The following is a 15793-nucleotide window of genomic DNA, read 5'->3' on the forward strand; positions in this document are numbered from 1 at the left end:
TTTTTTTTTTAATTTTCGAGACAGGGTTTCTCTGTAGCTTTGGAGCCTGTCCTGGAACTAGCTCTTGTAGACCAGGCTGGTCTCGAACTCACAAAGATCCTCCTGCCTCTGCCTCCCGAATGCTGGGATTAAAGGCGTGCGCCACCACTGCCCGGCAGAAAATTAATTTTTAAGACAGTCTTTTGTAGTCTGTGTTGTACTCAGAGTCCTTGTATAGCCGAAGGTGGCCTTAAACTCCTGATCCTCCTGTATCTACATTCAAAGTATTGAGTTTACAGACATGTACCATCGCATCCATGTCTTTTTGCCTTTTAACTTTGGTTATTTGTGTGTGATGTACATGTGCAAGTGTGGGCATCAGCATGTAATGGCATGTATGAGGTTGGAAGACAACTTTGGGAGTTGGGTCTTTTGTTTTCCATGGGTTCCAGGCATTAGACTCATGTCAGGCCTGCATGTTAAGCCCTTTTACCTACTGCGCCATCTCACCCACCCTAAATTTATTTATTTTGTTTTTTTTGAGACAGGGTTTCTCTGTAGCTTTGAAGCTTGTCCTCCTAAATTTATTTTTAAGTGTTAAGTTTAACCTCCTTTAGTGTTACAACAAATTACAAATTATACTTACCATAGAATTTGTCGGTAAACTACTCTTGCCTAGAAACTGACACTCTGAGATTTTGCCAACATTCTTTAGCTTTGTGCATTTGTTTTCTTCTGCCCCAGGTTCTGCCCACAGGGACACCTGGAGATGACTGAATTTTCATCCCCACCACAAGCTCTGGTCTTCCCAGAGCTTCTTAAGAATGTATTTACAGCTGGGTGGTGGTGGCACCCGCCTTTAATCCCAGTACTCTAGAGGCAGAGGCAGATGGATCTCTGAATTTGAGGCCAGCCTGGTCTACAAAGTGAGTTCCAGGATAGCCAGAGCTACACAATGAAATCTTGTTTTGAAAAAAAGAAACCATAAGAGCAGACAACATCTCTATTACATAGACTGACTGGAAGGCATCAGACGCCACCATACTGGGTAGGGCTGCGACTCAGGCTGGGTATCCTTTTTCTGTGTGAAGGCTGTGTGACCATTGGGAAGCCCTTCTGGTCTTGGTGTCTTCATGTGTAGAACAGATGGCTAATATCTACCATACAGAGTTGTGGGGGGGGGAGATTCTGGGGCGCCTATTGCCTCTGTGAAGAACACTGTTCTCTTGCTTTTGAGGTGGCAGTGTTTGGAATTCTGAGATCCTGGCTTCTCCGCCTTCACGGCAGCCTCCTCCTGTACTCTGGGACAGGAGTGAGGAAGACACTCCCTCCCCCCAGCCTTCTCACAGGCTCTTGGGTAGCAGGTAAACCCCGGCAATACAGTTTTGTTTTTGTGTAATGTAAACTTCTAGCACCAACAAAACACTTAACTTGCAAAACCCCCAGAAGTTTGCCTTCATTTTGGGGATTCCCAGTGGAGTTCGAGGTGGTCACACAAGGCTGCTTTTTAGATATGCATTTGTGGGAAGTAGAAAGAGCCTTAGCTGCTCTGCTTATCCTGCTGTGTGAGCTGTGGAACCTTGCTCTTGCCACTTCCTGCACTTCCGCCTGACCTCCACAGGAGGGAAGCAGGAGCCCAGGCCTGGCTAAGCTCCTGCTGAGCTGCTGCTGCACTTAGCTGTTTGCTCAGCTGCCACGTCCAGGTCTAGTCTTTACTGAACCATTTGCACAGCCTTACCTGGGGAATGGGGTTCCCCAGGCTTCCTGTTAGCTTTCCTGGGAGGCAGGGTCCAGGAGATCTGTTGCCCCGGAGAAGAGCATTAACGTTCCCTTGATTTTTAGTTGGTTCTTGGATGCTCTCATTTATTCTCCTACAGGCTCAGTTTTGTCTCTAAATAGGGGTGTCTGTCTAAGAGGTAACTTGTTATTCCTTTATCAAGAGGACCAGTCTCACTGAGACAGAGAACTGAATGAGGGCACTGGGGTGGGAGTAAAGGAAATGACCTTTTTGTTTTCTGATACAATGTTAATATCTACCTCTAAGGCTTGGCCTGTCTGGGCCTTTGTAGAAAACACATAGAGAGAATTAGTGATTTTCAAATTTATACAGAAAATAGACCAAAGATAACTAGCTGCTCTGAATATTGTTGATAGGTTAAAAAAATAGTTCCTGAAATTTTATGATCGCCTGTCCCGTGAAGCCCTTTCCCAGGGCTTTGGGTTTCAGGGAAAGCTAGTGCAGCTGCAGCTGCCTCTCCTGGGGAAGGCTTGTGTCTGAGAGACACTGCAGGTACTGGCTGCGCCTGTGTCCCTTACGCTTCCTGAGGCAAATTCTGGGAGTGGGGGGACGCTGCAACTGGACGTGGGCTGGCAGAGGTAGGCACAGTGGTGGAGGGATCAGGAAGCAGGGGGTGGAACTGGGGTGGAGACCTATGGGTGGGCAAGGTGGGTGAAGGAGAGAAGAGTGTGTGTCCATCAGGAGCATGGGTAGGAGAAGGGGGATATCCACTTTGGAGGTTGTTAAAAGCTCCTGGCAGAACTGAGGTGTCCAGGGTCTGAAGTGAGGCTGCGCCAAAGAGCCCATGAGTTCCATTCCCAAGTTCGTGTGTCTTGTTCAGGTGTCCAGGGATTTGGTCTGGGAACCAGGAGGTTTGATTCAGCTGGCCAGGGATGACCTTGGTCGCAAGTCCTTGAACCCTGTTCAGAAGCCCAGGGCCAGGAGTTCCGGCAACAACACTGAAGTTCGACTCTAGCCATCCAGAAGTCCTGTTTGGGAGCTTGTGTAGTGTGAGGAGTTGGGAGGTCCTGCTTGGGACAGCCGTGTTGGGCAGGGCCCGCCTGACGCAGAGGGTGGGACCTTCTACTAGCAGCAGGAAGCGTACCTTTCCTCTCAGCAGTTGGTGCAAGCTCAGGAAGATGGCCTTGGGATCCTTGTGAGCTGTGGTCCTGCCCTGTGGGGGAAGCTGAGGGCAGAGGATGGGCCTGAGGCCAGAGAGTAGGCCCATGTACCAGGCCTCTCTTGACTAAGGAGGAAAAGGTCATTGCCAGCAGCCAGGTGTTATGTTTGGGAGGCAGCACTCCTTATAGGCCAGCCTTTTTTACACTGAAGGTACCCAGAATCGCTTGTCTCCCCCAAGTCTTTAGAGGGACTAGTAACGGTGGTTTTTAGAGGTCTCTTGCCCACGAACTTACCTGGGTCCCTAGGAGGCCCTGCAGGGCCCCCAAGAGGAGGCGAACCTGCCCGGAAAGCTGTCCCAGGAGGGAGGAGAGGCAGGAGGGTTCCAGCTGTCCTCGTGCTGCCATCACCCCCTCCAGGAGAAGGGTAGCTGCTCCTAGAATGTCCTGAGCCTTGGTCTGTGCCTGGGAAACAGGAGAAGTGGTCTGTTTCAGAAACGTGCTAATAATGGGTGGGGAGCCCATGGAGTAGCCAGCGGGATGAATCATAGGAGCTGGGAATTGGACAGGATGAGGGTCCCACCCATCACAGGAATTCCTTCGCAGTCTCCTAACAACTGGCCATTGGCCTCTGCTTCAGTAACTCCGGTATCCATCAACCTAGCCTGGCAATTCCTGGCAACCACATGGTGGCTCACAACCATCTGTAATGAGGTCTGGTGCCCTCTTCTGGCCTGCAGACATGCACACAGACAGAATATTGTATACTAAATAAATAAATAAATGTTAAAAAAAATTAGATTGAAAGCCTGTTGGTGGTGGGGCCTTTAATCCCAGCACTTGGGAGGTGGAGGCAGGCTGATCTCTGTGAGTTCAAGGCCAGCCTGGTCTACAAGAGTTAGTTCTAGGAGGGCTGGAAAGATGGCTCAGAGGTTAAGAGCATTGCCTGTTCTTCCAAAGGTCCTGAGTTCAATTCCCAGCAACCACATGGTGGCTCACAACCATCTGTAATGGGGTCTGGTGCCCTCTTCTGGCCTTCAGGCATACACACAGAATACATAACAACAACAACAACAACAAAAAAAGTTAGTTCCAGGACAGGCTCCAAAGCTACAGAGAAACTTTGTCTCAAAAGCAAAACAAAACAACAAAAAGATTGAAGCCAGGCACTAGTGGTACATGTCTTTAATCCCAGCACTCGGGAGGCAGAGATAGGCAGATCTCTGTGAGTTAGAGGCTAGCCTGGTCTACAGAGCGAGTTCCAGGACAGGCTCCAAAGCCACAGAGAAACCTTGTCTTGAAAAACAAAATGATCATCATATTGAACAATAAGAATCGGTCAAAGGTTAGAGAAGATCTGTTTGTCACTGTTTCCTGAGTGCTGAGATTAAAGGCATGAGCCACCAACCAAGCCTCTTTGATATATTGGTCAGAAATTTGTCTTTAATCCCAGCACTTGGGAGGCAGAGGCAGGCGGATCTCTGTGAGTTCGAGACCAGCCTGGTCTACAGAGCTAGTTCCAGGATAGGCTCCAAAGCCACAGAGAAACCCTGTCTCGAAAAACCAAAAAAAAAGAAATTTGTCCTCATTTCCTCAAGATCTCGTCACTTGTGACTGTAAATTGGGTTAAGGTGCCCAAGTTGAAGGTGAGACTTTTCGGGAACTCAAGAATTTTAGGAGGCTAGAGAGAGAGGGATCAGTAGTTAAGAGCACTTGCTGCTTCCAGATGACCCAGGTTCAATTCCTAGCATGCAGGCAAAACACCTATATAGATTAAAAACAAAAAATACTGTGGGGAATAGTAGGGATCTGATGAGATTTCTCTCCCATCCCACCTTTTTGTCTTTTTTTTTTGAGATGGGAGCCTCAGTCTGTAGCCCAGGCTGGCCTGGACTCAGTGGTACCTCCGAGGCTGGCCTTAGGCTGAGGGAAGTGGTCAAAGATGCTCTTACCGTCTGGGCTTTCCATTCTCCCAGGCTGAAGTCCACAGCAGGCAGCAGGACAGGTGTAGACAGAGGGTTGATGTCAGGGCACTGACTCTGTGAAGAAAGATGGGTAAGGAGGAAAGAAGCTGAAACAGCAGGATGGTGGCCCGTGACGGAGGTGCTCTCCCTTGGTACCATTCCCATACTAGAGCCTTTAAGGGACTCTACTGCAAATCACAGCCCTTGCCAGGGAGGGACCAGGACATTGTGGCCTTGCCAAAGACAGTACTGGAGTGAGAGGATGTGAAAGAGTGAGTACCTTATCAGTGAGGTGGAGAGGAGGCCTAGTGCTTGGGATGCTCACCAGTCGGCTGTGAAGAAGATGGGAGTCACGAAGCAGTTTATTTAGGAGTCGGGGGTCACAGGCAGGAGGAGCTGGGCTGGACAAAGTTATTCTTGCAGTAAGGAGAAGCATGGCCACCAGGAGCAAATCTTAGACAAGGAGAAGTGAAGTTGAAGGGTCCGTAAAGAGACAATCACTCTTAGGTGGTGACTCAGGGATTCCTATTTGAAACCTAGGGGTCTGCTGTCCAGACAAAACCCTTTTCTCGGGAGCCTGGGCTTTCCAGCCCTCTGCTTCTGTAGCATCATCCCCACCTCTTACCGCACCAAGCCATTCTTGAACTTGTTCCTAGCTCCCCAAGTGTTTTCTTACCAGTCAGCTCCATTCTGGCTAGGGTGTCTGGCAGGTGTGGCTCCCTGGATGGGGCCTCTCCCCTGAATCTTTCCTGGGGCCATGGAGGCGGCTTGAGCTCTTATACGTTTGTGCAGAGTGGTGTGGGGCACAGGTGGGCCAAGGAAGCTATCCTGAAAATGACAGAGAGAGTGAATCTTCCAAGTTTCAAAGAAAAGACTGCTTGGTATGGGGAAACACATGCTTGGAGCTTCTGGCTGGCCAGGACCAGAGTTGTTAGCGCTCCATCTGCTCCCATGTTTTCTTGTGACTGAAGCATATAGTATCTCCTCTTTGTGAGGGCTCTTTGGTGACTCAGATATGGTTTTGCTTCCCTGTCTGCCAATTGTTGCCCTGCTGAGTGCAGCAAGACATGACATATACACACATATCTTTTTTTGTTTGTTTGTTTGTTGTGTTTGAGACAGGGTTTCTCTGTAGTTTTGGAGAGTCTGTCCTGGAACTCACAGAGATCTGCCTGTCTCTGCTTCCTGAGTGCTGGTATTAAAGGCATGTGCCACCACCGCCTGGCTACACACATATCTTAGTTGGGCTCAAATTCTGTGCAACACTGGTTGTTAGTGGGTGAGAATGTGGGATGGGAATAAAGAACGGAAGTGTTGTGTAAATCTGGGGAAGAGTAAGAAAATGGGTTATCAGCTAAAAAGAGGAAGTGGCAGCTGAGTACGCGTGTGGAAGGGCAGCCATAGTGTTGGGAGTGGGGCTGAGGCAGGGGAGTGGATAAACATATAACGGACCACCAGAAGCAGGAATTAAGAGACACTAGTTTCTCCTTCTTTCCCTGGTCACCCCACAAATAAAACCTGGGACTCTTGTTTGGACTTCCAAGTTCTGAAATGCCCGGCTATTCAAATCAAAGGGCTAACAGTACTAGAATTTCCTGAGGCAAGTGGCCCAGGATGAGACACCGAGAGCAAAATGCCACCTACCCCGCATGGCTTATCTCACCTTAGACACTTGCCAATGCATCCATCTCAGCTGCACCTGCCTCCCCGCCCCCTCCAGGTCCCTTCCAGTCCCTTCCTAGGACCCCCCACTATTCACAAGTTGAGCAAAGAGGCCTGCACCTGATTCAATATTGGGATCTCCTGTAGGTCTGTCAACACACGCAAGCCCTCCTCCCATTACCCTCTTCTTGTGCCTTGGCTCACCTGACCCAGCTTTCCCAGTCTCAGGATTCAGAGCCTTAAGCTAACTTGAATGACCATATGAGAATGGGGATTAGGATTATGTCCCTTAGTGCCGAGTTCTCTAGCCCGACACACACTTCCTTTCTTATTTTCTCATGGACCCCAGGCAGCCAGGACTATTCTGAATTCGACCAAGTCTGTGAATAGTCCCTCATAAACCAGTACCCAACCCCCTTTCCCTGCTCTGTCCTGCTCCTCCCATTCTGGGAAGGCTCCACTCTTCTTGACAAAGGTCAGTGCCTGTAGGTTCCAGTTTGCCCGCCCCTCCCCCAGCTAAGAGCCCAGTTCTTTTTTGTTCTTCATACCATTCCCTCACTTAACCCCAAACTGTGCTTGTCACTCACCGGGTGGAGAAGGGCTCCAGGACCAAGGTGCACAGCAGGCAGCACTATGGGGAGCAGGTAGGTAGGAAGACACTCGCTGGGGCACAGCCCCTCCTCTGCAGTAGGGTCACAAGCCTGCCCAGGCCACTTCCACCCAATCAGAAAGCTGTGAGCCACCAAACCCTGGTGAAGGCCCCCGGAAATGACGAGTTCTTTTCCTACCTACTGGACCTGGAGCCCCTGCCTGGACCATGGTCCATGAATTGAGCCCAGCTCCTCCACCCACACACACTCCAGTGAGGATTTACATAGGGGGAGCTGTCTCATGTCCTAGGGAACCTGGGACCTTGGGATCTGGATGAGGGAGAGAGGAGAGGGTTTAGTCCAGGAGCAATCTGGCAGAATACATTTGTCCATGGGAAAGAGAGGTCTTGTTTTAGATTGATGGAGTCTCAGTTCCTAGCTCTCCAAATTTCTTTTCCCTGAATGCTATACCTGCTCCCGAAATCCAACAGCACCTTAGCTTTCTTGGTATTTCTCAACTGGCAATTTAGCTGTTGCCTGTGTTAGAGAATGATCATATTATAGGAAAGAGGCTATGGGCAGTTTGAAGGAGCTGGGCAGGGAAAGGGTACCTGTTTGTTAAGACTGGGCCCAAAGCACACCTTTAATCCCAGCACTTGGAAGGCAGAGGCAGGTGGATCTCTATGAGTTTGAGGTTAACCTGTTTTACCTAGTGAGTTCCAAGCCAGCCATGGCTACATACTGAGAATCTGTCTAAAAAAGAAAGAAAAACAGACAGATTGACTGGACTCAGGTGCCTTTCTTTCTACGGGGGAACAGGAACCTGGCTATCTAAACACAGTGCTGTGTACAGGCCTGCCCTTGATTGCCCAATGGCCCTCTTCCATTCCTACCACTATACATGTGACAAGAGAAATAACCAGCCCCATCTGTCCCTGTCTCGGGGAAGACAGCTGCTGAGCCTCCCCCACAATAACTCTCTGCTGGCTCCTCTCTTTCTTCCTTTGGCCCTGGCCCTAGCTCCCATGCTTTCTCCTCAGTCCCTGTCTCCCCACAGTCCCTGTCCTCAGGGGTCTCCTGGCCTGACCTTACGCTCTCTCCCTTGTTCTTCCTCGGCCTTTCTCCTGCGCCTTCTCTGAGGATGGGCTGTCCACTAAGGAGTATGGCCCAGATCCCGGAATTCTCTAGTTCAATAAGAAGAGATGCCTCCTAAGATTAGGAAGCCCGGTGCTGGGAATAGTGGGAAGAATAGGGGTGGAGGAGATGGGGAGGCAGGACTAGAGAAGCTGGACAAAGGAGGTTGGGGGATGAACTGGAGAGGGAGAGGGTGGTCCCTTGGATAAAGAGAAAGGGTGAGAAAGCCAGGTGATGGTTGGATGGACTTGTGAACAGGTTATAAGGCGGAGGTTATTACTCCGCTGGGTGTAGGGAGGACTTTTTGATTCTTACTTGGTCCCTGTCCCTGGGAACTCCAGAAAGACCCTAGAAGAGAACTAGGAATATAGCCAGAGTGAAGAAAGGAGGAGGGTGCCGTGGGTCTTAGGCAGGGGAAGATCATTGTCCTTTTCCAAGACAAGTCCTCATCCTCTAGCGGCCCATCCTGCCCATGACTGGCACAGGCCGGAGGCCCAGCGTCTGCCCTTTCACTAGCCCGAAGCTCCGGTCTTGGGATGGACATCATCTCCTGGTCCGGCCACAGGGGTGGCCGCAAGGAGTGTGTGTGGGGGTGTCGAAGCCCGCCTCTCCTCCCCCTCTTTGCGCCCCCTGGTTCCTCCCTTCCCCCTGCCCACTCCGCCCCCCCTCCTCCAGTCCCTCCCTCCTCCCCTGCCGGGTCCCAGCCTGTCCCCCTCCCCCACTCGCGAGCCGGCCGCTGCTGCTGGGCCGGACCCCCCGGGCTCAGCCGGGCTCCTTGCGGAGCCGCCGCCGCGCCCCGTTTGCTTAGGAGGAGGCCCCGGGCCGGGACTCCTGGCGCGGGCATAAAACGGGCCGGAGTCGGCGCCTAGGGCACTAGAGCGGCGTACGGCCCGGGTCAGCGCCCAGCCGCCCGCGCTCTCCCGCCCCGCCCGACTGGGAGCGGACGCGGCGACTGCTAGACGAGCCCCTCGCCACTGCCCCCCTCCTGGCCCCGGCCCCCTCCCGCTGGCCCGCCTCTGGTCCTGCCCTACTCCCTCTCCTGCTCCCTCCTCCCGCCCGCCTCCCCAGCTGTCCGCTCCGCGTCATGCCGAGCCTCCCGGCCCCGCCGGCCCCGCGGCTGCTCCTCGGGCTGCTGCTCCTCGGCTCGCGGCCGGCCGGTGGTACTGGCCCGGAGCCCCCTGCGCTGCCCATCCGTTCCGAGAAGGAGCCGCTGCCTGTTCGGGGAGCGGCAGGTAGGTGGGCGCCAGGGGGAGGCGCGGGCGGGGAGTCTGGCTCGGGGCAAGTCTGCACCCACCGGGAGAGGGCCCCGGGCGCAGGTGGCTTGGCGTAGCGGGAGGGCGGGAGGGGTAAGCAGAGGCGGCAGGGCGCACGGTGCCAGGGGACCCAGGGCCTGGCGGGCAGAAGCCGGAGCAGGCATTACGGCACGAGCAACCGGACAGCGGCCGCCAGCCAAGCCCGTCCCCACAGGCTGCTCCTTCGGCGGGAAGGTCTATGCCTTGGACGAGACGTGGCACCCGGACCTGGGGGAGCCTTTTGGGGTGATGCGCTGCGTACTGTGCGCCTGTGAAGCGGTGAGTGGATACCGCAGCTGCCCGTCCTACCCTAGAGGGTAGCGGAACGCTGGCGTCCTAAGCCGTAGAGATGCTCAGGGGAAGGCTGGTCCTCAAATCCGGGGAAACCCCTTTCAAGTCTGCGGTGTTGACAGTTATTGATCGCTCACTATGTGACTGGCTTTTAGCCAACTTCCCCCCTCCCATTACAACCTTGCTAGATAAATGCCATTATTAGCCTTACTTTGCAGACAGAGACGTCAAGGCTCAGAGCAGTTAAGAAACTTGTCCAGGGCCATGTAACTTGTAAATAGCAGAGTTGACTGATTCCAGCAGAGGATGTTATCCTGGCGTCTGATGGTTGCACGTTACACTCACTTAATTTCCCTGTGTTCTCTGCCATCAGCCTCAGTGGGCTCGCCGTGGGAGGGGCCCTGGCAGGGTCAGCTGCAAGAACATCAAACCCCAGTGCCCCACCCTGGCCTGCAGGCAGCCGCGCCAGCTGCCAGGACACTGCTGCCAGACCTGCCCGCAGGGTGAGGCCCGCTGTGCCCCGTGTTAGGGAGGGTGGAGGGCTCAACATTAGGTTCTGTAGGGCTTGGATCGCCGAAGAGGACTGGTCCTCCTGGTACCCTGGTGAAGCGAGTGGTCTTACTCCTTACTCCCGGCACAGAGCGCAGCACTCTAGATCGCCAGCCAGCTGGCCTAGTCTTCGAGTATCCAAGGGACCCAGAGCACCGCAGTTACAGCGATCGAGGGGAACCCGGTGCTGGAGAGCGGACACGTGCTGATGGCCACACGGGTAGGTTGGGGTGGAGGTGGACCTGAAGAAGTCTGGGGCCAGCGGCAGGGTTTGACAGTACTCAGGCCATCTTCTCTTCTTCTCACAGACTTTGTGGCGCTGCTGACAGGACCGAGGTCGCAGGCGGTAGCTCGCGCTCGGGTCTCTCTGCAGCGCTCAAGTCTTTGCTTCTCTATCTCCTACCAGCGGTGAGACCAGGGAAAGAGCAGGGGCTTGGAGCGGTTAATGGGGGCAGGAAAGGGAACCTGTAGGTTCGGGATCCAGTCTCACTGGACCTTTCTTCACAGGCTGGACCGCCCCAGCAGGGTTCGGTTCACAGATCCCACAGGCAACATCCTGTTTGAACACCCTGCTGCCCCAACCCAGGATGGCCTGGTGAGATGATGCCATTTATGAGTGCTTATCCAAAATGGGCACTTGCTGAGAGCATGCTTTGCATTGCCTCCTTTGGTTCTCACAACAGCCCAGTGGGAGGAAGGCCCTGACATTATGATGCCCATTTTACAGAGGAGGGAACTGAGGCTCAGAATAGCAGAATGTGGTTTGTTCAAGGTCATTTGGCTAGAAAGTGGTAAGCCAGGACTTAAACTCAAGGATCCTGGGTCCTTCTTAGGAGGGTCTGGGGTCTCCCTTCCATAATCCTCCCTCATCAGGAATGGGTCTCCTAGCTGCCTTGTCCTGTAGAGTGACTCTAGACTTTCTTGTCTCTTTGCTCTAGGTTTGTGGGGTGTGGCGGGCAGTGCCTCGACTATCTCTGAGGCTCCTGAGGGCAGAACAGCTGCATGTAGCTCTTGTGACAGCCACTCATCCTTCAGGAGAAGTCTGGGGGCCTCTCATTTGGCAAGGGGCTCTGGCTGCAGGTAGGGAGAATGGGCAGATCTCAGATATAAAGGGCTATGCCTTCTCTATCAGGGCAGATGGGCTCAAGAGAGGATTTTCTGATGGCTGTTCTGATCCTCCATTCCTCAGAGACCTTCAGTGCCATCCTGATGCTGGAAGACCCACAGCCTCGGGGTGTGGGGGGCATAGCCCTGCTCACCCTCAGTGACACGGAAGACTCCTTACATTTTTTGCTGCTCTTCCGGGGTCTGCTAGGACCCAGGGATGGAGGTAAGCAGTGGAGAAGATGGGCATGAAAGTATAGGGAGGGTGCTCGTCTCTCAGAAATGCTCACGTGTGCAGCCCTGGCAGGACCAGCTCAGGTTCCCCTGAAGCTTCAGATTCTCCACCAGGGACAGCCACTCCGAGAGCTCCAGGCCAACACCTCAGCACAGGTAAGGGAAGGCCTAACTCTTGCTGCTGCTTGCCCTGGCCTCTGGCTGGCTGATGCCCACCACGTTCCGCTCTGTTCTCAGGAGCCAGGTTTTGCTGAGGTGCTGCCCAGCCTTACGGAGCAAGAGATGGACTGGCTAGTGCGGGGGGAGTTGCAGATGGTCCTAGAGAGGGCAGGTGGGCCAGAGCTACGCATCAGTGGATACATTACTACCAGGCGGAGCTGCGATGGTGAGGCGGGGTGGGGCTTGGCATTGTGGGCACACACAACTCAGAGGCACAAACTCGTGCTAAAGGAGAGGCCAAAGTAGATGTGGGGGAGAGTTCCTGGGGGCTCTGGGCGTGGACGAGTTTGCTGCCACCTGTCTTGCCCCCTGCAGTCCTTCAAAGCGTCCTTTGTGGGGCTGACGCCCTGGTCCCAGTCCAGACGGGTGCTGCTGGCTCAGCCAGCTTCATTCTGCTAGGAAATGGCTCCCTGATCTATCAGGTAAGAGTCAGAAGCTGTAGGAGGTAGGGAGGGCAGTGGGGCAGAGCCTTGACCAGCAGCGGGAAAGGCCCTAGGTCTTGGCTGGCAATCCATTTGCCTTCCCCCAACCCTGCCCACCAGGTGCAAGTGGTAGGTACAGGTAGCGAGGTGGTGGCCATGACACTCGAGACCAAGCCTCAGCGGAAGAACCAGCGCACTGTCCTGTGCCACATGGCTGGACTCCAGCTGGGAGGACACATGGTGAGGGCCCCAGGCAGAGTTGTGCCAGGGCTGCCAATACATGGGCTGCGGGAAGCCAGGTTGGTTGAATAGGGGTGTGCAGTGTTGTTCACGCACTCATGGGCTCTCTCAATGGGTCCTTATTCATTTGACACATTCTAGCAAAGCTTAGGCTGGGACCCTGCCCGCATCCTCAGCAAGCTCACAGTTAACTGGAAGACACCAGGCAGGGAGACAGTGCCATAGGTGGGGTGCAACTCTGGAGTCTTTTGTGTCGGGCGTTGCACTGGTTGCTTTGTTTATGTAGTTTTTGACCCACAGTACCCTTCCATAGATGAGGAAGTAAGGACTAAATGCTAAGTAGCTCTTCAAGGGTTGTTGTGTGCCTAGGAAGTGGCAGAGGAGGGCGTTGAAACTTGACCTGCGAGGTACTTGTCCAGCATTGTTGGCATGAGGAAGGATATATGTGTGCCATGGAGGCACAAAACACAGAAAGGCCTTGGAATCTGAAAGCTGAGAGGGCTCATCCTCCTTTGACCCCTAGGCTGTGGGTATCTGCTCTGACCTGGGTGCCCGAGGGGCTCACATGCTGCTCCAGAATGAGCTGTTCCTGAATATTGGCACCAAGGACTTCCCAGATGGAGAGCTTCGGGGGCATGTGACGGCCCTGCCCTACAGCGGGCACAGTGCCCACTATGACAGTGAGTGTTTCTGGGTCCACCTGCCCTTCCGTATCCTCTGACCTGTCACCAAGCATCTGAGGGATAGTGCCAGGGAGCCAGAGCCTCATGAGGCCTCCTCTGCCTGCCGCCACTGGCCAACCCTCCCTGTGGTCATGGTACACGGAATCTAAGACTTGCTGTGGTTTATGGACAGTACCTTCCAGGCCCCAGGGTCTGTGATGGGGTATGCTGAGTGAGAGCTCGTTCTCCTCACCTGTCATCTCTCATCTGTTTGGATTCAGGATTGCCTGTGCCTCTGGCAGGGGCCCTAGTGTCACCCCCGGTGCGAAGTCAGGCAGCAGGGCATGCCTGGCTCTCTCTGGATACGCATTGCCACTTACACTATGAAGTGCTACTAGCTGGGCTTGGTGGCTCAGAGCAAGGCACTGTCAGTGCCCACCTCCTCGGACCTCCTGGTGTGCCAGGGCCCCAGCGGCTACTGAAGGGATTCTATGGCTCAGAGGTAAGGACATAGAGAGAGGGAGAAGCTTGGATATTTTCTGCTCTTTAGCTTGAAGGGCTGCTTGGGCTTATGGTTGAGGCGGAGAGGGCAGGCGGCCTGGTATAGAGTGGGCATGGTCTGAGGTGTCAGTCGGGCCGAGGTAGAAATGGGACTCAGTCTTTGTTATGTATACATCTTCTTCTCTGTGTCCTCTGTCCTAAATGATCCCCAGGATAGAGGTTCTGACTCTCTAAAGGAGTAGGTGGGATGGACCACGCCCCTGAAGTGGTGTGGGCTGCTGTAGACTTGGAGTTAGAGAGAGACCTGGCCTTCATCTTAGAGACCTTAATGGCTTACCTCTGTTTCTCCACCTGCAAACTGGGGACAGTAGGCTTTGTCAAATGCCTTGTGGGGTTGGAGAGGTGGCTCAGTGGGGTGGCTGCTCTTCCAGAGGACCCAGTTTCAGTTCCCAGCACCCACAAGGTAGCTCACAACCATCTGTCACTTGGGCTGTAGGGAATCCAATGCCCTCTTCTGGCCTCTGTGGGCACCAGGCCCAAAACCACATAGGCATGAAATGAAATGATAGAAACCCCTCAAATGCTTTGTTCCTGCTCCTCACTTGGTCTGTCTGCAGGCTCAGGGTGTGGTCAAAGACCTGGAGCCCGTGTTGCTGCAGCACCTGACGCAGGGCACTGCCTCCCTGTTGATCACCACCAAGAGTAGCCCCAGAGGGGAACTACGTGGGCAGGTATGTGGGGATGGTGCAGTTGCTTTTGCTCTCTGACCCCTAAGGTGTTAGCATTAGATTCTTGCTAATGAGAAGCACGGAGCCACACAGGTGCCTAAGGAAGTTGGCAGCCCACCACCCTGGCTTCGCAGCTTGGATGCGTACAGAAGCGAATGGTCTCTGCCTGGGCGTGCCTGTCCACCACCAGCAGCGATGGTTGCAGATGTGGGGGGGGGCAGCCCAACCTCAGGGTCCCTCTCTCTTCGCAGGTGCACATCGACAGCCAGTGTGAGGTGGCAGGTCTGCGCCTGGCCTCAGAAGGAGCGCGGTTACCAGTGGCTCCAAATGGAGAGGCAGCTGCCTTGCCTGTGTTGCCTGCTGGACCTGGGCCTGATGCCTCAGTACCAGCCAAACACGGCAGTCCCGGGAGGCCCCGAGACCCTAACACATGCTTCTTCGAGGGGCAGCAGCGTCCCCACGGGGCTCGCTGGTCACCCAACTACGACCCACTCTGCTCACTCTGCACCTGCCAGGTAGGATGTCTGGGTAGGGCACAGATGGCCACAGGGTCTGGGGCACCGGGGCCCAGCGCATCTTTCAAAGCCTTGGTCCCTCTCCACAGAGACGGACAGTGATCTGCGATCCTGTAGTGTGCCCACCACTAAGCTGCCCCCACCCGGTGCAGGCACTGGACCAGTGCTGTCCCGTGTGTCCAGGTGAATGTCCTGAAGGGGAGGAAAGGTAGTGGAGAATCGTCCATGGGAGAGGAGTGTTTTCAAGGGTGGGAAGCAGGGGCCACTCTGCCTCACCCTTTCTTTGTCTCCACAGAGAAGCAACGCAGCAGAGATTTTCCTGGGCTACCAAACTTGGAGCCAGGAGAGGGTGAGCTGGGTCCGGGGCTGAGAAGATCCAAAGAAGCCCTTGGGTTAGGGCAAGGGGGCAACGGAGTGTATGTGTCTGGAGGAAGCTGAGGCCGCAGGTTCTAAGTACACCTGGCAGTCAACAGTAGTATTCACTGGCTCTTGCCTAGGCTGGTGTGGGCCCAGTTGACAAGGTCAGTACTAATGGCAGCTGGGTACTCTTCCCCACCAGGCTGCTATTTTGATGGTGACCGGAGCTGGAGGGCAGCGGGTACCCGGTGGCACCCCGTTGTGCCCCCCTTTGGCTTAATTAAGTGTGCTGTCTGCACCTGCAAGGTATGGATACATAGTCTTCTCTGGTAGCTCAGCTGGGTCTGCAGATACAGGGAGGGGCTGCCTAGAGAGTAAAGCCCATCAGGATGTATTTTGATGAATGGTCCCTTGGATTTTTTTTTTCCTGGTTTTTCTTTTTTTTTTTTTTTTTT

At 54.1% G+C, this 15793-nt stretch overlaps 2 protein-coding genes across 8 annotated transcripts in view; one reads left to right on the top strand and one right to left on the bottom strand.

Annotated features, from left to right (window-relative positions):
* Positions 1-933: 933 nt before the first annotated feature.
* Thpo (thrombopoietin) lies at positions 934-7774 on the bottom strand. Of its 3 annotated transcripts, none has more exons than XM_026790172.1 (6): positions 7088-7774; positions 5515-5666; positions 5164-5291; positions 4827-4913; positions 3172-3339; positions 934-2930 (listed from the first exon to the last, which is right to left on the bottom strand). In XM_026790172.1, exons 2-6 carry the CDS (start codon positions 5525-5527, stop codon positions 2292-2294), a joined length of 1035 nt encoding a protein of 344 aa, XP_026645973.1. In that variant the 5' UTR covers positions 5528-5666; positions 7088-7774; the 3' UTR covers positions 934-2291. The 3 variants fall into 3 exon arrangements, with proteins under 3 accessions (XP_026645973.1, XP_005369026.1, XP_026645972.1); XM_005368969.3 differs by having other exon boundaries at positions 934-2942; XM_026790171.1 differs by lacking the exon at positions 7088-7774 and having other exon boundaries at positions 934-2942; positions 5515-6423.
* Positions 7775-8937: 1163 nt separating this feature from the next.
* Positions 8938-15793, top strand: part of Chrd (chordin) — a 9843-nt gene continuing 2987 nt past the window's right edge. For 3 of the 5 annotated variants that reach the window (XM_026790168.1, XM_005368971.2, XM_005368972.2), the window contains exons 1-19: positions 8939-9456; positions 9692-9795; positions 10181-10310; positions 10448-10576; positions 10665-10764; positions 10864-10951; positions 11295-11436; positions 11546-11686; positions 11768-11850; positions 11932-12079; positions 12229-12335; positions 12456-12575; positions 13099-13255; positions 13519-13739; positions 14356-14469; positions 14718-14981; positions 15071-15164; positions 15277-15330; positions 15541-15644. In XM_026790168.1, the coding sequence (XP_026645969.1) occupies positions 9309-9456; positions 9692-9795; positions 10181-10310; positions 10448-10576; positions 10665-10764; positions 10864-10951; positions 11295-11436; positions 11546-11686; positions 11768-11850; positions 11932-12079; positions 12229-12335; positions 12456-12575; positions 13099-13255; positions 13519-13739; positions 14356-14469; positions 14718-14981; positions 15071-15164; positions 15277-15330; positions 15541-15644 (2448 nt within the window). In that variant the 5' untranslated portion in view covers positions 8939-9308. Of the gene's footprint in view, positions 9457-9691; positions 9796-10180; positions 10311-10447; positions 10577-10664; positions 10765-10863; positions 10952-11294; positions 11437-11545; positions 11687-11758; positions 11851-11931; positions 12080-12228; positions 12336-12455; positions 12576-13098; positions 13256-13518; positions 13740-14355; positions 14470-14717; positions 14982-15070; positions 15165-15276; positions 15331-15540; positions 15645-15793 lie in introns of all 5 variants that reach the window. The other 2 variants (XM_026790165.1, XM_013354389.2) reach the window with 2 other exon arrangements.

This window comes from Microtus ochrogaster, unplaced genomic scaffold (assembly GCF_000317375.1).
Source record: "Microtus ochrogaster isolate Prairie Vole_2 unplaced genomic scaffold, MicOch1.0 UNK43, whole genome shotgun sequence".
NCBI lineage: Eukaryota > Metazoa > Chordata > Mammalia > Rodentia > Cricetidae > Microtus > Microtus ochrogaster.

What these genes read in the sequence shown, in the direction of transcription:
- Thpo (XM_005368969.3), bottom strand. An exon ending in GAGAATGGAAAGCCCAGACG is followed by an intron (nt 3,340 to 4,826) that starts GTAAGAGCATCT and finishes CCTGTTTCCCAG; the next exon opens with GCACAGACCAAGGCTCAGGA. An exon ending in AGGGCCTCCTAGGGACCCAG is followed by an intron (nt 2,943 to 3,171) that starts GTAAGTTCGTGG and finishes CTCTGCCCTCAG; the next exon opens with CTTCCCCCACAGGGCAGGAC.